At 47.7% G+C, this 26901-nt stretch overlaps 1 protein-coding gene across 4 annotated transcripts in view; it reads left to right on the plus strand.

Moving 5' to 3' along the window:
• Positions 1-26901, plus strand: part of LOC110536866 (polypyrimidine tract-binding protein 3) — a 125443-nt gene that overhangs the window by 54173 nt on the left and 44369 nt on the right. For all 4 annotated transcript variants that reach the window (XM_036936744.2, XM_036936747.2, XM_036936746.2 and 1 more), the window contains exons 3-6: positions 7102-7271; positions 12469-12615; positions 16674-16826; positions 17819-17929. In XM_036936744.2, coding sequence (XP_036792639.1) covers positions 7102-7271; positions 12469-12615; positions 16674-16826; positions 17819-17929 — 581 coding nt within the window. The remainder of the gene's footprint in view (positions 1-7101; positions 7272-12468; positions 12616-16673; positions 16827-17818; positions 17930-26901) is intronic.

Genomic DNA, 26901 nt, shown 5'->3' on the forward strand with positions numbered 1-26901 from the left:
CTGAAACACTTCAGCGAGCAGGCCTTTCTAATTAACCTGGCTCGGGTATCCTGGAAGGATATTGACCTCATTCCATCAGTAGAGGATGCCTGGTTTTTCTTTAAAAGTGCTTTCCTTACCATCTTAAATAAGCATGCCCCGTTCAAGAAATTTAGAACCAGGAACAGACATAGCCCTCGGTTCACTCCAGACCAGACTGCCCTTGACCAACACAAAAACATCCTGTGGCATACCGCATTAGCATCGAACAGCCCCCGTGATATGTATATTTTCAGGGAAGTTAGGAACCAAGTTTTCAAACAGAAATTTGCATCCTGTAGCACTAATTCCCAAAAGTTCTGGGACACTGTAAAGTCCATGGAGAATAAGAGCACCTCCTCCCAGCTGCCCACTGCTCTGAGGCTAGGAAACACTGATAAATCCACTATAATTGAGAATTTCAATAAGCATTTTTCTACGACTGGCCATGCTTTCCACCTGTCTACCCCTACCCCGGTCAACAGCACTGCACCCCCCACAGCAACTCACCCAAGGCTTCCCCATTTCTCCTTCTCCCAAATCCAGATAGCTGATGTTCTGAAAGAACTGGAAATTTGGGACCCCTACAAATCAGCTGGGTTCGACAATCTGGACCCTCTCTTTCAAAAAGTATCTGCCGAAATTGTTGCAATCCCTATTACTAGCCTGTTCAACCTCTCTTTCGTATCGTCTGAGATTCCCAAAGATTGGAAAGCTGCCACGGTCATCCCCCTCTTCAAAGGGGTAGACACTCTAGACCCAAACTGCTACAGACCTATATCTATTCTACCCTGCCTTTCTAAGGTCTTTGAAAGCCAAGTCAACAAACAGATTACCGACCATTTCGAATCCCACCGTTCCTTCTCCGCTATGCAATCTGGTTTCAGAGCTGGTCATGGGTGCACCTCAGCCACGCTCAAGGTCCTTAACGGTATCATAACCGCCATCGATAAGAGACATTACTGTGCAGCCGTATTCATCGACCTGGCTAAGGCTTTCCACTCTGTCAATCACAACATTCTTATTGGCAGACTCGACAGCCTTGGTTTCTCAAATGATTGCCTCGCCTGGTTCACCAACTACTTCTATGATAGAGTTCAGTGTGTCAAATCTGAGGGTCTGCTGTCCGGACCTCTGGCAGTCTCTATGGGGGTGCCACAGGGTTCAATTCTCGGGCCAACTCTCTTCTCTGTAAACATCAACGATGTCGCTCTTGCTGCTGGTGAGTCTCTGATCCACCTCTACGCAGACGACACCATTCTGTATACTTCTGGCCCTTCTTTGGACGCTGTGTTAACTAACCTCCAGATGAGCTTCAATGCCATTACAACTCTCCTTCCGTGGCCTCCAACTGCTCTTAAATACAAGTAAAACTAAATGCATGCTCTTCAACCGATCGCTGCCTGCACCTGCCTGCCCATCCAGCATCACTACTCTGGACGGCTCTGACTTAGAATATGTGGACAACTACAAATACCTAGGTGTCTGGTTAGACTGTAAACTCTCCTTCCAGACTCACATTAAACAACTCCAATCCAAAATTAAATCTAGAATTGGCTTCCTATTTCAGAACAAAGCATCCTTCACTCATGCTGCCAAACACACCCTTGTAAAACTGACCATCCTACCGATCCTCGACTTCAGTGATGTCATTTACAAAATAGCCTCCAACACTCTATTCAACAAATTGGATGCAGTCTATCACAGTGTTCAATTGCTATATTGTAATTTGTATCTATATACATGCTGTATATAGATGTTTATATTGTGTTATTGACTGTATGTTTGTTTATTCCATGTGTAACTCTGTGTTGTTGTTTGTATCGAACTGCTTTGCTTTATCTTGGCCAGGTGGCAGTTGTAAATGAGGACTTGTTCTCAACTAGCCTACTTGGTTAAATAAAGGTGAAATAAAATAAAAAATGAATTGTCTCTCTCTCTTTCTAGTCTCTTTCTCTCTAGTCTCTCTCTCTCTCGTCTCTATCTCTCTCGCCTCTCATCTCTCGTCTCTCTCTCCCTCGTCTCTCGTCTCTCTCGTCTCTATCTCTCTCGTCTCTCGTCTCTCTCCCTCGTCTCTCGTCTCTATCTCTCTCGTCTCTCGTCTCTCTCTCCCTCGTCTCTCGTCTCTCTCTCCCTCTAGTCAACTCAATTAAATTTGCTTTATTGGCATGACGTAGCAATGCACATATTGCCAAACGCTTACTTTTGAGATTTACAATAGTAACATAATTAATAATAATAATCAATATTGTCAACGGGACAACAGTAACAACAATAATCAGGGTTGAATTAACGTTGAACAATAACAATAAGCATAGAGGACAGCTGTGTTTGATACTATACTATACTGTACTATACTGTACTGTACTGTACTATACTATACTGTGCTATACTATACTATACTATACATACTACCCACACTAACCGTACTATTTGTGATGTTAATTGAGTATATAGTATGCTTATTGGTCACATTATGGATGTAGTTAGTATGCCAACAGTTCCCGGATGCCGTACTAAATTTGCCAAAATATTAAGTTTACACGCAGAGGACACTATTTCTGTACTTTAGGGCCCATAATGCAATTCTTCAGGAAATGGGCATGGCTTCACATCGTTTACAGATTTTAAGAAAATGGCGGGAAAATATGCAACCGAAGTCCAACGAGAGCGGATACAAATTAGTAGAACAGGTTAGTGAACTCAGCCCCTGGACCAGCTGGATGAGGGGACTGAGGCTTCAGTGTGTTAGTAGAACAGGTTAGTGAACTCAGCCCCTGGACCAGCTGGATGAGGGGACTGAGGCTTCAGTGTGTTAGTAGAACAGGTTAGTGAACTCAGCCCCTGGACCAGCTGGATGAGGGGACTGAGGCTTCAGTGTGTTAGTAGAACAGGTTAGTGAACTCAGCCCCAGGACCAGCTGGATGAGGGGACTGAGGCTTCAGTGTGTTAGTAGAACAGGTTAGTGAACTCAGCCCCAGGACCAGCTGGATGAGGGGACTGAGGCTTCAGTGTGTTAGTAGAACAGGTTTGTGAACTCAGCCCCAGGACCAGCTGGATGAGGGGACTGAGGCTTCAGTGTGTTAGTAGAACAGGTTAGTGAACTCAGCCCCAGGACCAGCTGGATGAGGGGACTGAGGCTTCAGTGTGTTAGTAGAACAGGTTTGTGAACTCAGCCCCAGGACCAGCTGGATGAGGGGACTGAGGCTTCAGTGTGTTAGTAGAACAGGTTAGTGAACTCAGCCCCAGGACCAGCTGGATGAGGGGACTGAGGCTTCAGTGTGTTAGTAGAACAGGTTAGTGAACTCAGCCCCAGGACCAGCTGGATGAGGGGACTGAGGCTTCAGTGTGTTAGTAGAACAGGTTAGTGAACTCAGCCCCTGGACCAGCTGGATGAGGGGACTGAGGCTTCAGTGTGTTAGTAGAACAGGTTAGTGAACTCAGCCCCAGGACCAGCTGGATGAGGGGACTGAGGCTTCAGTGTGTTAGTAAAACAGGTTAGTGAACTCAGGACCAGCTGGATGAGGGGACTGAGGCTTCAGTGTGTTAGTAGAACAGGTTAGTGAACTCAGCCCCAGGACCAGCTGGATGAGGGGACTGAGGCTTCAGTGTGTTAGTAGAACAGGTTAGTGAACTCAGGACCAGCTGGATGAAGGGACTCTTTTCTTTGCTCAGCTCTTGGTATTGCAGGGCTTGGTAATGATATGAGAGGGGGTCACTGTATTTTAGATGTTTCCAAAACTGAATTGCTCTTTTTTGAGTTTTTATTATTAGTGGATGTTGACCTAATTCTGCCCTGCATGCAGGGTTTGTAGTTTTCCTCTGGACATGTCGGAGAATCTTACAGAACTATGCATGCAGGGTTTCAATGGGGTGTTTGTCCCATTGGGTGAAATCTTGTTTTGCAAGTGGACCCCACACCTCTCTGCCATAAAGTGCAATTGGTTCAATGACACATTCCATTAGTTTTAGACACATTTAAATAGGTATTTCAATTAGAATTAGCTTTTTAATGGTGTAGAATACCCTGCGTGCTTTCTCTCTCAGTTCATTCACTGCCTCATTAAGGTGTCCAGTTGAGCTTGTTTTTAAAGTAATTGTAGTGTGTGCAATACTCTATTTATTTTGTACCAATTGAGACCTTTGGTCTAATTCCCTGAGATCTGGATCTTCTCTTTAAAATCAATATTTTTGTATTTTTGGGGGTTTACTGCCAGGGCCCAGGTCTGGTAGTACTGCTCTAGCAGGTCCAGGTTCTGCTGTAGGCCATGTACTGTGGGGGTTTACTGCCAGGGCCCCAGGTCTGGCAGTACTGCTCTAGCAGGTCCAGGTTCTGCTGTAGGCCATGTACTGTGGGGGTTTACTGCCAGGGCCCAGGTCTGACAGTACTGCTCTAGCAGGTCCAGGCTCTGCTGTAGGCCAGGTGCTGTGGGGGTTTACTGCCAGGGCCCAGGTCTGGCAGTACTGCTCTAGCAGGTCCAGGCTCTGCTGTAGGCCATGTGCTGTTGGGGTTTACTGCCAGGGCCCAGGTCTGGCAGTACTGCTCTAGCAGGTCCAGGCTCTGCTGTAGGCCATGTACTGTGGGTGGGACCAGTTCATCGGGGCTACTCAGATCCCAAGCAGCAAGTGCAAACATTTAAAAACAGACTAAGTCAACTAGTTACTAACCAACAGAGCAGACAGCATCCCAAATGCCACTCTTTTCCATCCACAGTGCATTATACATTACCTACCTCATTTGCACACACACACCGTATATAGATTTTTCTACTATATTATTGACTGTATGTTTGTTTATTCCATGTGTAACTCTGTGTTGTTGTATGTGTCAAACAGCTTTGCTTTATCTTGGCCAGGTCACAGTTGTAAATGAGAACTTGTTCTCAACTAGCCTACCTGGTTAAATAAAGGTGTTCTCAACTAGCCTACCTGGTTAAATAAAGGTGTTCTCGACTAGCCTACCTGGTTAAATAAAGGTGAAATAAAATCAAATCAAACTTAGGACCAGGGGACCATAAGGTCACATTTTTAGAAAACACTGCTCGTCTCAAAGTTCCTCCCCAGGCAATAAGGACAGGTGTTATTTAGCCAGCTAGCGGTGGAAATACAACACTCCTCATCATGTCATCATGAACATACGCAGGCCATGTTTGCTGCCACCGACACAACCAACACCAATAATAATATAGCTGGAAGCAGCAATTAGGCCCCACACAGCTACACCCACAGTGAAGACAGGCCCAGACATACAGACAGAACAGGAGTATACCAGCACATGCAGGATTTCTTTCTCCCAAAAGGGTTCTTCAGCTGTTCCCCATGGGAGAACCCTTTTGGGTTCCAGGTACCTGTTTCTCCCTGTCTTCCTGTTTCTCTCTGTCTCCCTGTGTCTCTCTGACTCCTTGTTCCTCTCTGTCTCCCTGTTCCTCTCTGTCTCCCTGTTCCTCTCTGTCTCCCTGTGTCTCTCTGACTCCCTGTTTCTCTCTGTCTCCCTGTTCCTCTCTGTCTCCCTGTTCCTCTCTGTCTCCCTGTTCCTCTCTGTCTCCCTGTTCCTCTCTGTCTCCCTGTTCCTCTCTGTCTCCCTGTGTCTCTCTGACTCCCTGTTTCTCTCTGTCTCCCTGTTTCTCTCTCCCTCCATGTTCTCTGTGTCATTTAATGGAAGAAGGATGGTAGACAGGGTGGGTGTGTCCATAGTTTGCCTTATGCTGGGAATGTTCCTGTTTGTTTAGAGGAACAATGACAAGGCTTCCATAGGAGCCCTGTTTGGCTGGCCAGGCTGCGTAACACACCATGTAAAGGAGCCCTGCTTGGCTGGCCAGGCTGCGTAACACAATGTTAAGGAGAACTGCTTGGCTGGCCAGGCTGCGTAACACAATGTTAAGGAGAACTGCTTGGCTGGCCAGGCTGCGTAACACACAATGTTAAGGAGAACTGCTTGGCTGGCCAGGCTGCGTAACACAATGTTAAGGAGAACTGCTTGGCTGGCCAGGCTGCGTAACACACCATGTTAAGGAGCCCTGCTTGGCTGGCCAGGCTGCGTAACACACAATGTTAAGGAGCCCTGCTTGGCTGGCCAGGCTGCGTAACACACAATGTTAAGGAGCCCTGCTTGGCTGGCCAGGCTGCGTAACACACAATGTTAAGGAGCCCTGCTTGGCTGGCCAGGCTGCGTAACACACAATGTTTTTCGTTCGGTGCCTAATTAACCATTTCCTTAAAGTGTTCCCTCAGACTGTATCCTCATTTCCAGAAGGGGTTAAACTGTGACTTTACTGACTGCTGTTCTCTCTCTTCCTCTTCCTCTCTCTCTCTCTTCCTCTCTCTCTCTCTTCCTCTCCCTCCCTCTCTCTTTCCCCTCTCTCTCTCTCTCTTCCTCTCTCTCTCTTTCTCACTCTCTCTTCCTCTCTCTCTCTTTCTCTCTCCTCTCTCTCTCTCTCTCTCTCTCTCTCTATATATATATCTCCCCTCTCTCTCTCTCTCTCTCTCTATATCTCTTCTCTCTCTATATATATATCTCCCCCCTCTCTCTCTCTCTCTATATATATATATATATATATCTCCCCTCTCTCTCTCTCTCTATATATATATATCTCCCCTCTCTCTCTCTCTCTCTCTCTCTATATCTCCCCCCTCTCTCTCTATCTCTCTATATCTCCCCTCTCTCTCTCTATCTCTCTCTCGCTCTCTCTCTCTCTCTCTCTCTCTCTCGTTCTCTCTCTCGTTCTCTCTCTCGTTCTCTCTCTCGTTCTCTCTCTCGCTCTCTCTCGTTCTCTCTCTCTCTCTCTCGTTCTCTCTCTCTCTCGTTCTCTCTCTCTCTCGTTCTCTCTCTCTCTCTCGTTCTCTCTCGCTCTCTCGTTCTCGCTCTCTCTCTCTTTCTCGCTCTCTCTCTCGTTCTTGCTCTCTCTCGTTCTCTCGCGCTCTCTCTCGTTCTCTCGTTCTCGCTCTCTCTCGTTCTCTCTCTCTCTCTCGTTCTCTCGTTCTCTCGTTCTCTCTCTCTCTCTTGTTCTCTCTCTCTCGTTCTCTCTCTCTCTCTCTCTCTTCTCTGCCCCCTCTCCCCCTCTACCCCCCCACTCCCACCCACAGCTAATGGCAACGATAGCAGACAGTTTAAAGGAGATCGTTCTCCCTGTGGTCCTTCCCGAGTGCTCCACGTCCGCAAGGTTCCCATCGAGGTGTCCGAGGCTGAGCTCATCTCTCTAGGAGTCCCCTTCGGTAGAGTCACCAACCTGTTGATGCTCAAAGGGAAAAACCAGGTAAGAACAGGCTGCGTCCCAAGTAGTGCAACTTATAGGCCCTATGTAGTGCAGTCATTTTGACCAGGGCCCTATCGGATGCCTGGTCTTCCTCTACCTTCACTTGTTCTCCACCTGCCTCTCCCTGCCTTCCTCTACCTCCCCCTGCCTCTCCCTGCCTTCCTCTACCTGCTTCTCCCTGCCTCCCCCTGTCTCTCCCTGCCTACCCGTGCCTCTCCCTCTCTCCCTGTCTCTCCCTGCCTCCCCCTGCCTCTCCTGGCCTCCCCCTGTCTCTCCCGGTCTCCCCGTTCCTCTCCCTCTCTCCCTGCCTCCCCCTGCTTCCCCCTGTCTCTCCTGGCCTCCCACTGCCTCTCCCTGCCTCCCCCTGTCTCTCCCTGCCCCCCCCCTGCTTCCCCCTGTCTCTCCTGGCCTCCCCCTGCCTCTCCCTGCCTCCCCCTGTCTCTCCCGGCCTCCCCGTGCCTCTCCCTGCCTCCCCACATTCTGCTCAAGGACCCCCTTTCACATTCAAATGGAAATGTGATATTTACACAAGAATAGAAAGATTCTATTTACTAAATACTCTGATACATAAATTATCCAGTCCAATTTGTCTGGCTTGATTGGTTCTTTTAGGTATATCAAAAGAGACGCGCAGTGGACTCCCAGCATAATGTGTCAGTTTAGCTGAGAATGAGTCTTATTCGATACAACACCAGTTTCATTTCCCCCATAGTCTCTTAAAAAGGTGCAAAACTTGCATTGGAATGAATGAAAACAAAAGGACACTGTAGACGTTAAGATTTATAACATTGTGACTATGGGTGTTTCTAGGATTTGAAGACATGGAGGGGTTTAGATCAAAGGGGGCATCCTCTGTTGGTTAAACGTAATAATACGTGAGGAAGATTTAGGTATCTTCACATTTCTTATGCGGGTAACGGAGATAATGGTCACTGAACTCATTAGCAAATATCCATTTCGGCTGTAAACTTATGAGGGGGATATGTGCTTCAGTCAGGAAAAAAAAAACGTTCTCACATCTCTTCGGTCTCAGCTAGCTAGCTAGCTAGCAAGCCAGTAGCTACCAAAGTGGCTAGCTTGCCAAGCTAGCTACAGAACCAAAACCCATCAAATACACTTGCTGGAAATAAACTGATTCTCCTAATATAATGACTTATATCAACACAGGCTGACACCCAGTAGCATAAGAATGCAGAGTGCTAACGCTAGCATTAGCCCCCTTCTGCTGAGGGAGACTAGCTAGTTAGCTACCACCAACCCTTATTTTATTTAACTAGGCAAGTCAGTAAAGAACAAATTCTTATTTTCAATGACGGTGTACCGTGGGTTGACTGCCTGTTCAGGGGCAGAACGACAGGTACCTTGTCAGCTAAGGGATTTGAACTTGCAACCTTTCAGTGACTAGTCCAACACTCTAACCACTAGGCTACGCTGCCGTTCCCTTATGTTGAGGGAGACTAGCTAGTTAGCTAACACCAACCCTTATGCTAAGGGAGACTAGCTAGTTAGCTACCACCAACCCTTATGCTGAGGGAGACTAGCTAGTTATCTACCACCAACCCTTATGCTAAGGGAGACTAGCTAGTTAGCTACCACCAACCCTTATGCTAAGGGAGACTAGCTAGTTAGCTACCACCAACCCTTATGCTGAGGGAGACCTGCTAGTTAGCTACCAACAACCCTTATGCTGAGGGAGACTAGCTAGTTAGCTAACACCAACCCTTATGCTGAGGGAGACCTGCTAGTTAGCTACCAACAACCCTAATGCTGAGGGAGACCTGCTAGTTAGCTACCAACAACCATTATGCTGAGGGAAACTAACTAGTTAGCTACCAACAACCCTTATGCTGAGAGAAACTAGCTAGTTAGCTACCAACAACCCTTATGCTGAGGGAGACCTGCTAGTTAGCTACCAACAACCATTATGCTGAGGGAAACTAGCTAGTTAGCTACTACCAACCCTTATGCTGAGGGAGACTAGATAGTTAGCTACCAACAACCCTTATGCTGAGGGAGACAAGATAGTTAGCTACCAACAATCCTTATGCTGAGGGAGACTAGATAGTTAGCTACCAACAACCCTTATGCTGAGGGAGACTAGATAGTTAGCTACCAACAACCCTTATGCTGAGGGAGACTAGATAGTTAGCTACCAACAACCCTTATGCTGAGGGAGACTAGATAGTTAGCTACCAACAACCCTTATGCTGAGGGAGACTAGATACTTAGCTACCAACAACCCTTATGCTGAGGGAGACCTGCTAGTTAGCTACCAACAACCATTATGCTGAGGGAAACTAGCTAGTTAGCTACTACCAACCCTTATGCTGAGGGAGACTAGATAGTTAGCTACCAACAACCCTTATGCTGAGGGAGACAAGATAGTTAGCTACCAACAATCCTTATGCTGAGGGAGACTAGATAGTTAGCTACCAACAACCCTTATGCTGAGGGAGACTAGATAGTTAGCTACCAACAACCCTTATGCTGAGGGAGACTAGATAGTTAGCTACCAACAACCCTTATGCTGAGGGAGACTAGATAGTTAGCTACCAACAACCATTATGCTGAGGGAGACTAGATAGTTAGCTACCAACAACCATTATGCTGAGGGAGACTAGATAGTTAGCTACCACCAACCCTGCACAAACCTGTGGCTAACTCTGCTGCACTTTGACTTTCTGCCTGCTCGGCTCTCTCATTCACTACTTCCTGTTCTGCCCTCTCATTCACTACTTCCTGTTCTGCCCTCTCATTCACTACTTCCTGTTCTGCCCTCTCATTCACTACTTCCTGTTCTACCCTCTTATTCACTACTTCCTGTTCTGCACTCTCATTCACTACTTCCTGTTTGTGCCCACTCATTCACTACTTCCTGTTCTGCCCTCTCATTCACTACTTCCTGCTCGTGTTCAACCTGATCAACCTGCTCTCTTTTTTTGACTCTCTTTCGGAAGAAGTTCTGAACATCCATATTTGCTCTGTGCTGCAGGCTCTGACTGAGTGACAGGCAGGAAATTAAAGTAACTCTTTGGTCCACCAGACACTGTGGCAGGTAGATTTAAAAATCTACCAGCCAACATATTTTATCTACCAACTAAACACAAAAAAATTATGAGCATGCTTTGTAATGTTTCTTAAACAATATATATATATTGTACCTTTATTTTTAACTAGGCAGGTCAGCTTAGAAAAAAAATCTTATTTTCAATGACGGCCTACTGGGAAACAGGGGGTTAACTGCCTTGTTCAGGGGCTGACCAACATATTTGTATCTTGTCAGCTCAGGGGTTTGATCTTGCAACCTTTCGGGTTACTAGTCCAAAGCTCTAACCACTAGGCTACCTGCTGTGTACCAGTAGTAACTAGTAATGTGGTATATTGTTTCATTTCATTTTCTGTGACTTGAGTCTAACCTAAATATCACAGATGAGACAAACATTTTTTACCTGTCTTTAAGGGCGGGGGTTACCGCGGTAACGCGACTCAAGTCCTGTTTGTGCCTGTGAGGATGAGTCTGACTGGCAGAAGCACAGATGGAACAGTGAGACAGATATTTCACTGGATGTGTAAATGTTGAAGCATCCCCTTGATGTTTCCACTCACTACCAAATATGGTAGTGAGAGGAAGCCAAATAGCCGGCAGTGGGAGAAGATGGAAGGAGATTTTGGCCGGCATTCTGCTACTTTTTTTCATTGATAAAACATTTGATCTCCATACAGTTTTCTATTCCCAAAACTAGAATCTGTTACGAACAAAGTGGACTACGTTTTTGTAGACTTGACCCTTTTTTAAAGTAAAAAAAAAGGTGTTTAGAAGGAGAGCAAAGGCGAATTGAGTTATTGCACGAGCGCGCTTCACAGAGTAGGTGTTCCCTAACGGAAATATGCAAATATATGCTACAACGCGCCAATAGGATCTCGCTAGCTTGTGCTTGGCTCTGCCCACCTCCTTGCTTGTTCTGCCCACTGCGACTCATTTGTTCCCACCTGTTTGAAACGACGGGCGGTGGTCTATCTTGGTTTAGTTATACACATCTTTGGTGGAAGCGTTGTCTTCTTTTCCCTAGCAGTTGAAACTCAAACATAGAAAAACAACCTAGCTTGTAAAATAAAATAGAAATAGCCAAGAAATACAAGAAAATAAGTCTAACTTCAGTAGACTTTAGTTTCAAGTAAATTAGACCAACTTTTATGTCTGTGCGCTGCGCTTCTAAAACTCACTCACTCAGCTCTTGACTTGCGCACAGCCCCCAGCCAGGAAGTGTTACAACGCGGGGCAGGAATACGCTGTATGGGATTTGTAGTTCTTTGACTTTGTGCGATTAATACATTTAAAAAATGTCAGTACATTTTTTTTCTGCATAGAGCAAGTGTGATTATGCAAAATCATATCAGACTTAAATTAAAAATAGACATTGCATTTGGAAAGTATTCAGTATTCAGTATTCAAACCCCTTGACCTTTTCCACATTTTGTTACATTACAGCCTTATTCTAAAATTGGTTACATAGTTTTTATTTTCTCGTCAATCTACACACAATACCCCATAATGACAAAGTGAAAACAAGTTTTTCAGAAATTTTAGCTAATTTATTAAAAAATAAATAAAAAACAGAAGTATTCAGACCCTTTCCTCAGTACTTTGTTGAAGCACCTTTGGCAGCGATTAGAGCCTCGAGTCTTCTTGGGTATGACGCTACAAGCTTGGCACACCTGTATTTGGGGAGTTTCTCCCATTCTTCTCTGCAGATCCTCTCAAGCTCTGTCAGGTTCTATGGGGGAGCGTCGCTGCACAGCTATTTTCAGGTCTCTGGGTTCAAAACATGTCAACTCTATATATCTGACATGGTACAGGTGTCTTCTTCATTTTAAACCCATAACCATGTGTGTGAGGTGGATACTTCTGTTACAAAATAGATTTGTTTAAGACCAACAAGAAACACTCTGTGTGTCCCTGATTTAGCCCATTGCAGTAAAATGTTAAAAGCAATGTTTCCACGTTTTCGGAGATTCACGGTAAACGCTGCATATGACGGCGCAAACATAAAGGACCTTTCAAAGGCGCATTGTCCAAATCGCGATCGGATTGAATCCCAGACTAAATTTCTATTGCTACTAATATACATGAATTTCACTGTAGCTTTGTCTTGTGTCTGAAGTAAGTGTCTTTGTTGTTCCCTCCCAAACCAACCAGGCTTTTATAGAAATGGCTTCAGAGGAGGCAGCGATCACCATGGTGAACTACTACACCACAGCAACACCTCACGTACGCAACCAGCCAGTCTACATCCAGTACTCCAACCACCGCGAGCTCAAGACAGACAACCTGCCCAATCAAGGGGTGAGTACAGTCCAACCTGACCAATCAGGGGCTGAGTACAGTCCAACCTGACCAATCATAGACTGAATCCACTGCATGTACATTACAACCTGACCAATCAGGGGGTGAGTACTGTCCAACCTGACCAATCAGGGGGTGAGTACAGTCCAACCTGACCAATCAGGGGGTAAGTACAGTCCAACCTGACCAATCAGGGGCTGAGTACAGTCCAACCTGCCCAATCAGGGGCTGAGTACAGTCCAACCTGACCAATCAGGGGCTGAGTACAGTCCAACCTGACCAATCAGGGGCTGAGTACAGTCCAACCTGACCAATCATAGACTGAATCCACTGCATGTACGTTACAACCTGACCAATCAGGGAGTGAGTATCATAAAGCCTGACCAATCAGGGCCTCAGTCCACCACAGGTATACTGATCAAAAATATAATTTGCAGATCATATAAGAAAATCGGTCAATTTAAATAAATAAATTAGGCCATAACCTATGGATTTCACATGACTGGTAACACAGATATGCATCTGTTGGTCACAGATACCTCAAAGGAAGGGGGGTATGGATCAGAAAACCAGTCAGCATCTGGTGTGACCACCATTTGCCTCATGCAGCGCGACACATCTCCTCACATACTGTAGATTTGATCAGGCTGTTGATTGTGGCAACACAAGACATACAACCAGAGGTCTCTTCACAGTCCCCAGGTCCAGAACAAAGGCTGGGAAACACACAGTATTAAATAGAGTCATGACTACATGGAACTCTCTGCCGCCCGAGGTAACTCAAAATAGCAGTAAAACCAGATAAAAAACCCTGATAAAATAACACCTTACTGCAGAACAGGGACAGTGAAGAGACACAGCCATGTTTGTGTTGTAATTGACACTTTATTATGTGGCTGGGTGGCCTTGTGCACAAGCCTTGACTTGAAGAGACACGCAGACAATGTGATATATATGTTGTATTGTAATTGCCACTGTATTATGGATTGTAATGTGTAGATGGGGGGCCTTGCATGAATCATTGACTTGTGGGAGCTGGAACGGCTCGTAGAACAGGAACCATCTCCTGTTTCTGAAGCGGGAGGCAGAGGCAGGAAATGATGTACTGTTATGTGTATTATTAGGTCTTTTTATTTGTTGTTTTGTTTCCTGTTTGGACCCCAGGAAGAGTATAATGGAGGATCCCAATAAAATATGAAATACTAAACCTGACCAATCAGGTTCGCTATATGCACAGTCCAACCTGACCAATCAGGTTCGCTGCATGTTCAGCCCAACCTGACCAATCAGGTCCACAGTCTGCTGCATGTACAGTACATAGCCCCTGCCCTGAACAGCATCACCACAGACCCGGGTTCGATCCCAGGCTGTGTCACAGCCAGCTGTGACCAGGAGACCCATGAGGCAGCGCACAATTGGCCCAGCGTCGTCCGGGTTAGGGGAGGGCTTGGCCAGTTGTCCCATTGCATTCTAGCGACTCCTTGTGGCGGGCCGGGCACCTGCAAGCTGACTCCAGTTATACTGTGTTTCCTCCGACACATTGGTGGAGCTGGCTTCCGGGTTAAGTGAGCAGTGCGGTTTGACAGGGTCATATTTCGGAGGATGCACGCCTCTCCCGAGTCCGTACAAGACTGTAACTTCCAATTGGGGAGAAAAAGGGGTAAAAATATATATATACAGTACCAGTCAAAAGTTTGGACACACCTACTCATTCCAGGGTTTTTCTTTATTTTTACTAACAGGTGTGCCTTGTTAAAATGTAGTTTGTGGAATTTCTTTCCTTCTTAATGCGTTTGAGACAGTCAGTTGTGTGGTGACAAGGTAGGGGTGGTATACAGAAGATAGCCCTATTTGGTAAAAGACCAAGTCCATATTATGGAAAGAACAGCTCAAATAAGCAAAGAGAAACGACAGTCCATCATTACTTTAAGACGTGAAAGTCAGTCAATGCGGAACATTTCAAGAACTTTGAAAGTTTCTTCAAGTGCGGTCGCAAAAACCATCAAGGTCTATGATGAAATTGGCTCTCATGAGGACCGCCACAGGAAAGGAAGCTGCAGAGGATAAGTTCATTAGTTAACTGCACCTCAGATTGTAGCCTAAATAAATGCTTCACAGAGTTCAAGTACAGACACATCTCAACATCAACTGTTCAGAGGAGACTGTGTGAATCAGGCCTTCATGGTCAAATTGCTGCAAGGAAACCACTACTAAAGGACACCAATAATAAGAAGAGACTTGCTTGGACAAAGAAACACGACCAATGAACATTAGACCAGTGGAAATCTGTCCTTTGGTCTGATGACTTCACATTTGAGATTTTTGGTTCCAATCACTGTGTCTTTGTGAGACGCAGAGTAGGTTAACAGATGATCTCTGCATGTGTGGTTCCCATCGTGAAGCATGGAGGAGGAGGTGTGGGTGTGCTTTGCTGGTGACACTGTCTGTGATTTATTTAGAATTTAAGGCACACTTAACCAGCATGGCTACTGCAGCGATACGGCATCCCATCTGGTTTGCTCTTAGTGGGACTATCATTTGTTTTGAACAGGACAATGACCCAACACATCTCCAGGCTGTGTAAGGGCTATTTGACTAAGAAGGAAAGTGATGGAGTGCTGCATCAGATGACCTAACCTCCACATTCACCCGACCTCAACCCAATTGTGATGGTTTAGAATGAGTTGGACCACAGAGTAAAGGAAAAGCAGCCAACAAGTGCTCAGCATATGTGGGAACATCTTCAAGACTGTTGGAAAAGCATTCCAGGTGAAGCTGGTTGCAAAGCGTTCTTCATGGCAAAGGGTGGCTACTTTAAAGAATACATTTTGATTTGTTTAACACTTTTTTGGTTACTACATGATTCCATATGTGTTCTTTCACAGTTATGATATCTTCAATATATACAATGTAGAAAATAGTCACACAAAAAAATCTTGAATGAGAAGGTGTGTCCAAAACTTTTGACTGGTACTGTATATGAAATAAAACTAGTGCACTATGTAGTGTAGGAAATAGGTTGCCATTTGGGAGGTGTGTATAACAGGCTGGTCCAGTCCACCTTGGTCAGTTGTTGTGTTTGTGATAGGACCTTTCCAGCAACAGGCTGGTCCAGTCAACCTTGGTCAGTTGTTGTGTTTGTGATAGGACCTTTCCAGCAACAGGCTGGTCCAGTCAACCTTGGTCAGTTGTTGTGTTTGTGATAGGACCTTTCCAGCAACAGGCTGGTCCAGTCCACCTTGGTCAGTTGTTTCTAGCCACTCTAGAGTATCATGTTACAACACACACAATGGATGACCAATATATATATATATATATATATCAATATATTATTGATTGTTTGTTGTCATGGTAAACTCAATGTCTGTTATATGTTATTGATTGTTTGTTGTCATGGTAAACCCAATGTGTGTTATATATTATTGATTGTATGTTGTCATGGTAAACCCAATGTGTGTTATATATTATTGATTGTATGTTGTCATGGTAAACCAAATGTGTATATACTATGTGATGAGCAACATTATGAGAATAAGTTAAAAAGTTATATAATTTAGGATTATTGTTTGTTTGGAGTATTAAACCCAACATCCCCCTCTCCTCCCCCCCCTCCCTCTCCTCCCCCTCTTCTCTCCTCTCCTCTCTCTCCCCCCTCTCCCCTCTCCCCTCTCCTCCCTCTCTCCCCCTCTCCTCTCTCTTCCCCCTCTCCTCTCCTCCCTCTCTCCCCCTCTCCTCTCTCTTCCCCCTCCTCTCTCTTCCCCCTCTCCTCTCCTCCCTCTCTCCCCCTCTCCTCTCTCTTCCCCCTCTCCTCCCTCTCTCCCCCTCTCCTCTCTCTCTTCCCCCTCTCCTCTCCTCTCTCTCTCCCCCCTCTCCTCTCTCTCTCCCCCCTCTCCTCTCTCTCATTCCTCCTCCTCCCTCTCTCCCTGCTCTCCTCTCTCTTCCCCCTCTCCTCTCTCTCTTCCTCCTCTCCTCCCTCTCTTCCCCCTCTCCTCTCCTCCTCCTTCTCTTCCCCCTCTCCTCTCCTCCCTCTCTTCCCCCTCTCCTCCTCCCCCTAACAGAGAGTTCAGGCAGCATTGCAGGCAGTCAATGCAGTGGCGTTGGGTGGTTCAGCATCTGGCGGTGACGGAACCCTGATGCCAGGACAGAGCCCCGTGCTGCGCATCATCGTAGAAAACCTCTTCTACCCTGTATCTCTGGAGGTGCTACACCAGGTAACCCTGACCTCTACCCTCTGACCTCTCACCTCTTCTACCCTGTATGACTGGAGATCCTATACCAGGTAACCCTGACCTCTACCGTCTGACCTCTAACCTCTATCACTGGAGGTCCTGCACCAGTTAACCCTGACCTCTAACCCCTATCACTGGAGGTCCTACACCAGGTAACCCTGACCTCAAACCTCTTCTACCCTGGACCACTGGAGGTCCTACACCAGGTAACCCTGACCTCTAACCCCTATCACTGGAGGTCCTACACCAGGTAACCCTGACCTCAAACCTCTTCTACCCTGGACCACTGGAGGTCCTACACCAGGTAACCCTGACCTCTAACCCCTATCACTGGAGGTCCTACACCAGGTAACCCTGACCTCTAACCCCTATCACTGGAGACCCTGCACCAGGTAAACCTGACCTCTGGAGTCCTGCACCAGGTAACCCTGACCTCTAACCTCTAAACCCTATCACTGGAGGTCTTACACCAGGTAACCCTGACCTCTGGAGTCCTGCACCAGTTAACCCTGACCTCTAACCCCTATCACTGGAGACCCTACACCAGGTAACTCTGACCTCCAACCTTTAACCCCTATCACTGGAGGTCCTACACCAGGTAACCCTGACCTCTAACCTCTTCTACCCTGGACCACTGGAGACCCTACAACAGGTAACTCTGACCTCTAACCTCTTCTACCCTGGACCACTGGAGCCTACACCAGGTAACCCTGACCTCTAACCTCTATCACTGGAGGTCCTACACCAGGTAACCCTGACCTCTAACCTCTTCTACCCTGGACCACTGATTAGATGACTGGTTGAGTTATTGACTGATTCATTGATTGATGGATGCTCAAAGTACTTCACATAGTAAATGGGTGAAAATTCTTCTCATCCAGAGTTCTGGAATAATGCTCTCCTCTATGGTGCCAAGTAGCCTAAGAGACATGTTCATATGAACTTGTTTTTTTATTTTCGTTTTGTCTCCATAGATCTTCTCTAAGTTCGGGACGGTCCTGAAGATCATCACTTTCACCAAGAACAACCAGTTCCAGGCCCTGCTACAATATGCTGACCCGATGAATGCCCACCACGCCAAAGTGGTACGTACTGACTCTATAAATGCCCACCACGCCAAAGTGGTACGTACTGACTCTATAAATGCCCACCACGCCAGTGGTACGTACTGACTCTATAAATGCCCACCACAGCACGTTGTCAAAACACTCCACTTCATATTGACATGAAAAAAAGGCATTGCTCTGTTTGTACTACCGGGAACGTATGGCGTTGAAATGGCTGTTTCTCTGGAGGCTACATGGATAACAATAGGATTGATCCTCTAAACCAGAGGAGGAGCATCACTTCTAGCATTATCTACTGTCTGTCTATTTCTGTCCTGATGTGTTTGAATAGAAGCATTATCTACTGTCTGTCTATTTCTGTCCTGATTTGTTCAGGTAGAAGCATTATCTACTGTCTGTCTATTTCTGTCCTGATGTGTTCAGGTAGAAGCATTATCTACTGTCTGTCTATTTCTGTCCTGATGTGTTCAGGTAGAAGCATTATCTACTGTCTGTCTATTTCTGTCCTGATGTGTTCAGGTAGAAGCATTATCTACTGTCTGTCTATTTCTGTCCTGATGTGTTCAGGTAGAAGCATTATCTACTGTCTGTCTATTTCTGTCCTGATGTGTTCAGGTAGAAGCATTATCTACTGTCTGTCTATTTCTGTCCTGATGTGTTTGAATAGAAGCATTATCTACTGTCTGTCTATTTCTGTCCTGATGTGTTCAGGTAGAAGCATTATCTACTGTCTGTCTATTTCTGTCCTGATGTGTTTGAATAGAAGCATTATCTACTGTCTGTCTATTTCATTATTAATATCAGAAGTTTTTTGTTGTTGTTTTTTTTACCTTTATTTAACTAGGCAAGTTAGTTAATAACAAATACTTATTTACAATGGCGGCCTACTCCGGCCAAACCTGGACGGCGCTGGGCCAACTGAACCAACAAGATTGCTAAACAAGACCGCTAAACAAGACCGCTAAACAAGACCGCTAAACAAGACCGCTAAACAAGACTTCTAAATAGCTATTCTAATGGGTACCAGGACTATCTGCATTGACCCTATTTAGCACCAACTCTCTTGAACTGACTCCATGAACCCACACTGGACTCTACCCACACACTGGACTCTACCCAACACACTGGACTCTACCCAACACACTGGACTCTACCCAACACACTGGACTCTACCCAACACACTGGACTCTACCCCACACACTGGACTCTACCCAACACACTGGACTCTACGCAACACACTGGACTCTACCCAGCACATTGGACTCTACCCAACACCCTGGACTCTACCCAACACACTGGACTCTACCCACACTGGACTCTACCAACACACTGGACTCTACCCACACACTGGACTCTACCCCCCACACACTGGACTCTACCAACACACTGGACTCTACCCAACACATTGGACTCTACCCAACACACTGGACTCTACCCAACACACTGGACTCTACCCACACTGGACTCTACCAACACACTGGACTCTACCCACACACTGGACTCTACCCAACACACTGGACTCTACCAACACACTGGACTCTACCCACACACTGGACTCTACCCCCCACACACTGGACTCTACCAACACACTGGACTCTACCCACACACTGGACTCTACCCCCCACACACTGGACTCTACCCACACACTGGACTCTACCCACACACTGGACTCTACCCACACACTGGACTCTACCCACACACTGAACTCTACCCACACACTGGACTCTACCCACACACTGGACTCTACCCACACACTGGACTCTACCCCCCACACACTGGACTCTACCCACACACTGGACTCTACCCACACACTGGACTCTACCCACACACTGAACTCTACCCACACACTGGACTCTACCCACACACTGGACTCTACCCACACACTGGACTCTACCCCCCACATACTGGACTCTACCCACACACTGAACTCTACCCACACACTGGACTCTACCCACACACTGGACTCTACCCACACACTGGACTCTACCCACACACTGGACTCTACCCACACACTGGACTCTACCCAACACACTGGACTCTACCCAACACACTGTACTCTACCCAACACACTGGACTCTACCCAACACACTGGACTCTACCCAACACACTGGACTCTACCAAACACACTGGACTCTACCCAGCACACTGGACTCTACCCCCCACACACTGGACTCTAGCCAACACACTGGACTCTACCCAGCACACTGGACTCTACCCCCCACACACTGGACTCTAGACAACACACTGGACTCTACCCACACACTGGACTCTACCCAACACACTGGACTCTACCCAACACACTGGACTCTACCCATCACACTGGACTCTACCCACACACTGGACTCTACCCACACACTGGACTCTACCCAACACACTGGACTCTACCCAACACACTGGACTCTACCAACACACTGGACTCTACCCACACACTGGACTGCACAAAAAGGGCTTCACAGATATTCTCCTAAAGTTGATTCAGCTGCGGGATCGGGGTACCACCAGTACAGAGCTTGCTCAGGAATGGCAGCAGGCAGGTCTGAGTTCATCTGCACGCACAGTGAGGCAAAGACTTTTGGAGGATGGCCTGGTGTCAAGAAGGTCAGCAAAGAAGCCACTTCTCTCCAGGAAAAACATCAGGGACAGACTGATATTCTGCAAAAGGTACAGGGCTTGGACTGCTGAGGACTTGGGTAAAGTCATTTTCTCTGATGAATCCCCTTTCCGATTGTTTGGGGCATCTGGAAAAAAAAGCTTGTCCGGAGAAGACAAGGTGAACGCTACCATCAGTCCTGTGTCATACCAACTGTAAAGCATCCTGAGACAATTCATGTGTGGGGTTGCTTCTCAGCCAAGGGAGTTGGCTCACTCACAATTTCTCCTAAGAACACATCCATGAATAAAGAATGGTACCAACACAACCTCCTAGAGCAACTTCTCCCAACCATCCAGGAACAGTTTGGTGATGAACAAGGCCTTTTCCAGCATGATGGAGCACCTTGCCATAAGGCAAAAGGAATAACTAAGTGGCTCGGGGAACAAAACATCAATATTTTGGGTCCATGGCCAGGGAACTCTCCAGACCTTAATCCCATTGAGAACTTGTGGTCAATCCTCAAGAGGTGGGTGGACAAACAAAACCCCACAAATTCTGACAAACTACAAGCATTGATTATGCAAGAATGGGCTGCCATCAGTCAGGATGTGGCCCAGAAGTTAATTGACAGCATGCCAGGGCGGAGTGCAGAGGTCTTGAAAAAGAAGGGTCAACACTGCAAATATTATTGTACTTTTCAGTAAAAGCCTTTGACACTTATGAAATGCTTGTAATTATACTTCAGTATTCCATAGTACCATCTGACAAAATATCTAAAGACACTGAAGCAGCAAACTTTGTGGCAATTAATATTTGTCTCATTCTCAAAACTGTTGGCCACGACTGTACACTGCTGCTACTCTATCTATCCTGTTGTCTAGTCACATTATCCCTAGCTATATGTACATATCTACCTCAATAACCTATATCTACCTCAATAACCTGTATCTACCTCAATAACCTGTACATCGACTCGGTACTGGTTCTCCCTGTATACGGTGCATTCGGAAAGTATTCAGACACCTTGACTTTTCCTACATTTTGTTACGTTACAGCCTTATTCTAAATTTCATTTGTTTTTTCTCTTAATCAATCTACACACAATACCCAAAAATGACAAAGCAAAAACAGGTTTTTAGAAATGTTTGCAAATGAATATCGCATTTACATAAATATTCAGACCCTTTACTCAGTACTTTTTTGAAGCACCCTTGGCAGCGATTACAGCCTCTTCTTGGGTATGACGCTACAAGCTTGGCACACCTGCATTCACGGGACAAACATACAAGCTAAACATGCTGTCTACCTCTGATCTTGGAGAAGGAGAGGTTGGACAGTGTGTTTTACTGTCTGTAGGGTATTCCACTATTTTCCCCAAATTTCCCCCGTTTTCCAGAAATCCTGGTTGGACGATTCTGGTTTTCCTGCTTATTCCCTACTGATATCTGAATTATTCCAACCAGGATTTCTGGAATTTTGCAACCCTATCTGTCTGGCTTCTTTCATTTCATCCCTTGCTATAGAGCCCACAGATCAGACACACCAGCCACAGCCAGCCACCTAGAACCCACAGATCACACACACACACACACTCCTAGGCCACAAATCATCAGCCCCCAGGTTTTCATCTGTCAGTGGCTCTGTGGCGAGGAGAGGAGAGATGAAGGCAGTGAGACCGAACCAGAGAAGACAGACAGTAATTATATCCTTTAGTGTGCTGTAATCTGGCCTCTGCTCTGACTGTGTTCTGTTGTACTGCTGCCATGTCTTCCCTTGTTCCCCCAGGGGGCTAGGGGGAAGTAGAGCCCCACGGGGGCGAAGGTGAGGGTGAAGTAGAGCCCCACGGGGGCGAAGGTGAAGTAGAGCCCCATGGGGCTAGGGTGAAGTAGAGCCCCACGGGGGCTAGGGTGAAGTAGAGCCCCACGGGGCTAAGGTGGAGTAGAGCCCCACGGGGCAAGGGTGAAGTAGAGCCCCACGGGGCAAGGGTGAAGTAGAGCCCCAGGGGGTGAGGGTGAAGTAGAGCCCCAGGGAGTGAGGGAGAAGTAGAGCCCCAGGGGGCGAGGGTGAAGTAGAGCCCCATGGGGCGAGGGTGAAGTAGAGCCCCACGGGGCGAGGGTGATGTAGAGCCCCAGGGGGCGAGGGTGAAGTCGAGCCCCACGGGGCGAGGGGGAAGTAGAGCCCCACGGGGCGAGGGGGAAGTAGAGCCCCACAGGGCGAGGGTGAAGTGGAGCCCCACAGGGCGAGGGTGAAGTGGAGCCCCACGGGGCAAGGGTGAAGTAGAGCCCCACGGGGCGAGGGTGAAGTAGAGCCCCAGTGGGCGAAGGTGAAGTAGAGCCCCAGTGGGCGAGGGTGAAGTAGATCCCCAGGGGGTGAGAGTGAAGTAGAGCCCCAGGGGGCGAGGGTGAAGTAGAGTCCCAGTGGGCGAGGGTGAAGTAGATCCCCAGGGGGTGAGGGTGAAGTAGAGCCCCAGGGGGCGAGGGTGAAGTAGAGCCGCAGGGGGCGAGGGTGAAGTAGAGCCCCAGGGGGCGAGGGTGAAGTCGAGCCCCACGGGGCGAGGGTGAAGTAGAGCCCCACGGGGCGAGGGGGAAGTAGAGCCCCACGGGGCGAGGGGGAAGTAGAGCCCCACAGGGCGAGGGTGAAGTGGAGCCCCACGGGGCGAGGGTGAAGTAGAGCCCCACGGGGCGAGGGTGATGTAGAGCCCCAGGGGGCGAGGGTGAAGTCGAGCCCCACGGGGCGAGGGGGAAGTAGAGCCCCACGGGGCGAGGGGGAAGTAGAGCCCCACAGGGCGAGGGTGAAGTGGAGCCCCACAGGGCGAGGGTGAAGTGGAGCCCCACGGGGCAAGGGTGAAGTAGAGCCCCACGGGGCGAGGGTGAAGTAGAGCCCCAGTGGGCGAGGGTGAAGTAGATCCCCAGGGGGTGAGAGTGAAGTAGAGCCCCAGGGGGCGAGGGTGAAGTAGAGTCCCAGTGGGCGAGGGTGAAGTAGATCCCCAGGGGGTGAGGGTGAAGTAGAGCCCCAGGGGGCGAGGGTGAAGTAGAGCCGCAGGGGGCGAGGGTGAAGTAGAGCCCCAGGGGGCGAGGGTGAAGTCGAGCCCCACGGGGCGAGGGTGAAGTAGAGCCCCACGGGGCGAGGGGGAAGTAGAGCCCCACGGGGCGAGGGGGAAGTAGAGCCCCACAGGGCGAGGGTGAAGTGGAGCCCCACGGGGCGAGGGTGAAGTAGAGCCCCACGGGGCGAGGGTGAAGTAGAGCCCCAGTGGGCGAGGGTGAAGTAGAGCCCCAGTGGGCGAGGGTGAAGTAGAGCCCCAGTGGGCGAGGGTGAAGTAGATCCCCAGGGGGTGAGAGTGAAGTAGAGCCCCAGGGGGCGAGGGTGAAGTAGAGTCCCAGTGGGCGAGGGTGAAGTAGATCCCCAGGGGGTGAGGGTGAAGTAGAGCCCCAGGGGGTGAGGGTGAAGTAGAGCCCCAGGGGGTGAGGGTGAAGTATAGCCCCAGGTGGTGAGGGTGAAGTTGAGCCCCAGGGGGCGAAGGTGAGGGTGAAGTAGAGCCCCAGACGGTGAGGGTGAAGTAGAGCCCCAGGGGGTGAGGGTGAAGTCTTCCCCCACACTAACAATATATCTGGTCCACTACTTTGGTGCACTATATAGGTACTAGGGTGCCCTTTGGGACACATCCTGAACCTAGTGTTGCAGAGAGAATGGGAAGGGGTGAGGGTGAGGGTGAAGTAGAGCTCCAGGGGGGCGAAGGTGAGGGTGAAGTAGAGCCCCAGGGGGGCGAAGGTGAGGGTGAAGTAGAGCCCCAGGGGGCTAAGTTGAAATAGAGCCCCAGGGGGTAAAGGTGAGGGTGAAGTAGAGCCCCAGGGGGCTAGGGTGAAGTAGAGCCCCACGGGGCTAGGGTGAAGTAGAACCCCATGGGGCTAGGGTGAAGTAGAGTCGAATGGGGCTAGGTTGAAGTAGAACCCCCCGGGGCTAGGGTGATGGTGAAGTAGATCCCCAGGGGGCGAAGGTGAGGGTGAAGTAGAGCCCCAGGGGGTGAGGGTGAAGTAGAGCCCCAGGGGGTGAGGGTGAAGTAGAGCCCCAGGGGGTGAGGGTGAAGTAGAGCCCCAGGGGGTGAGGGTGAAGTAGAGCCCCAGGGGGCAAAGGTGAAGTAGAGCCCCAGGGGGCAAAGGTGAAGTAGAGCCCCACGGGGTGAAGGTGAGGGTGTAGTAGAGCCCCAGGGGGCGAAGGTGAAGTAGAGGGAGCTTGTTTGTTTGTAAACGTTTTAATTATGTTGATGTAGTTCAACTCTTGGTCTTATGGATGAGAATGGATGTTGTATGAAGGTTAGGGCTGGGTCATATTCATTAGGGAACACCCATATCTAAATGTTTTGCAATCAGAAATGAAAATAAGTCCCTGTTGTGGTGAATAAGACCCTGTTGTGGTCAATAAGACCCTATTGTGGTCAATAAGACCCTGTTGTGGTGAATAAGACCCTGTTGTGGTCAATAAGACCCTGTTGTGGTCAATAAGAACCTGTTGTGGTCAATAAGACCCTGTTGTGGTCAATAAGACCCTGTTGTGGTCAATAAGACCCTGTTGTGGTCAATAAGACCCTGTTGTGGTGAATGAGACCCTGTTGTGGTGAATGAGACCCTGTTGTGGTCAATAAGACCCTGTTGTGGTCAATAAGACCCTGTTGTGGTGCTGTTGTGGTGAATGAGACCCTGTTGTGGTGAATGAGACCCTGTTGTGATGACTGGGCTGTGAGTTGCTCCCTCCCTGATAGCGGACACAGCAGTGGACTGATAGTGGACCCAGCAGTGGACTGATAGTGGACACAGCAGTGGTCTGATAGCGGACACAGCAGTGGCCTGATAGTGGACCCAGCAGTGGCCTGATAGCAGACACAGCAGTGGCCTGATAGCGGACACAGCAGTGGCCTGATAGCGGACACAGCAGTGGCCTGATAGCGGACACAGCAGTGGCCTGATAGCGGACACAGCAGTGGCCTGATAGCGGACACAGCAGTGGCCTGATAGTGGACACACAGCAGTGGGTTTAATTTAGTGAACGTTGCTCCAGACCTCTAATGGGATCTAGGGGTCGGTCGTAAATGTCACCCGATTCCCTATGGCCCCTGATTGCTACGACCATTCGACGAGTCATCAAACATGCGAAAGGACAACTTAGGTGGAAGGTGGAGTCCTATTACACTCTGATGTTCGTCGTACGTGACAGGGCTTTGCAGATGCATAACGGAAACCCAACCGGGAGTTGCCCAGCGATGCAGAACTCCCACACGAGGAATATAACACTGTGCCTTGCGTGAAAGTCCCTGTTTTTCTGGATGACTGTCTGATCTCGCTTTCCGTGGTGGATGTGAGCAAAATATTTAAACAGGTTAACAATCCCAAGCTATAGACAGAACACCAGGGTGTGTTCTTAAAGCTTGCACAGATAGGGCTGTGGCGGTCATGACATGTTGTCAGCCGGTGATTGTTAAGCAAATAACTGCCGGTCTCGCGGTAACTGACCGTTAATTAACATTAACACATTTAGCATCTCCTGGCTTCCACATATAATCTACAAGACACTGATGCAGACCTTTGGAACATCTACATTTTAAAAAGTCTAATAAATCCATGTAATATAGCCTCCACCTTCACAATAAATCCATGTAATATAGTCTACACCAACACAATAAACCCATGTAATATAGCCTCCACCTTCACAATAAATCCATGTAATATATTCTACACCTTCACAATAAATCCATGTAATATAGCCTCCACCTTCACAATAAATCCATGTAATGTAGCCTCCACCTTCACAATAAATCCATGTAATATAGCCTCCACCTTCACAATAAATCCATGTAATATAGCCTCCACCTTCACAATAAATCCATGTAATATAGCCTCCACCTTCACAATAAATTCATGTAATATATTCTACACCTTCACAATAAATCCATGTAATATAGTCTACACCTTCACAATAAATCCATGTAATATAGCCTCCACCTTCACAATAAATCCATGTAATATAGCCTCCACCATCACAATAAATCCATGTAATATAGTCCACACCTTCACAATAAATCCATGTAATATAGCCCACCTTCACAATAAATCCATGTAATATAGCCTACACCATCACAATAAATCCATGTAATATAGTCTACACCTTCACAATAAATCCATGTAATATAGCCTACACCATCACAATAAATCCATGTAATATAGCCTCCACCTTCACAATAAATCCATGTAATATAGTCTACACCTTCACAATAAATCCATGTAATATAGTCTACACCTTCACAATAAATCCATGTAATATAGCCTCCACCTTCACAATAAATCCATGTAATATAGCCTCCACCTTCACAATAAATCCATGTAATATAGCCTCCACCTTCACAATA

This window comes from Oncorhynchus mykiss, chromosome 12 (assembly GCF_057628025.1).
Source record: "Oncorhynchus mykiss isolate SJ-2025 chromosome 12, ASM5762802v1, whole genome shotgun sequence".
Taxonomy (NCBI): domain Eukaryota; kingdom Metazoa; phylum Chordata; class Actinopteri; order Salmoniformes; family Salmonidae; genus Oncorhynchus; species Oncorhynchus mykiss.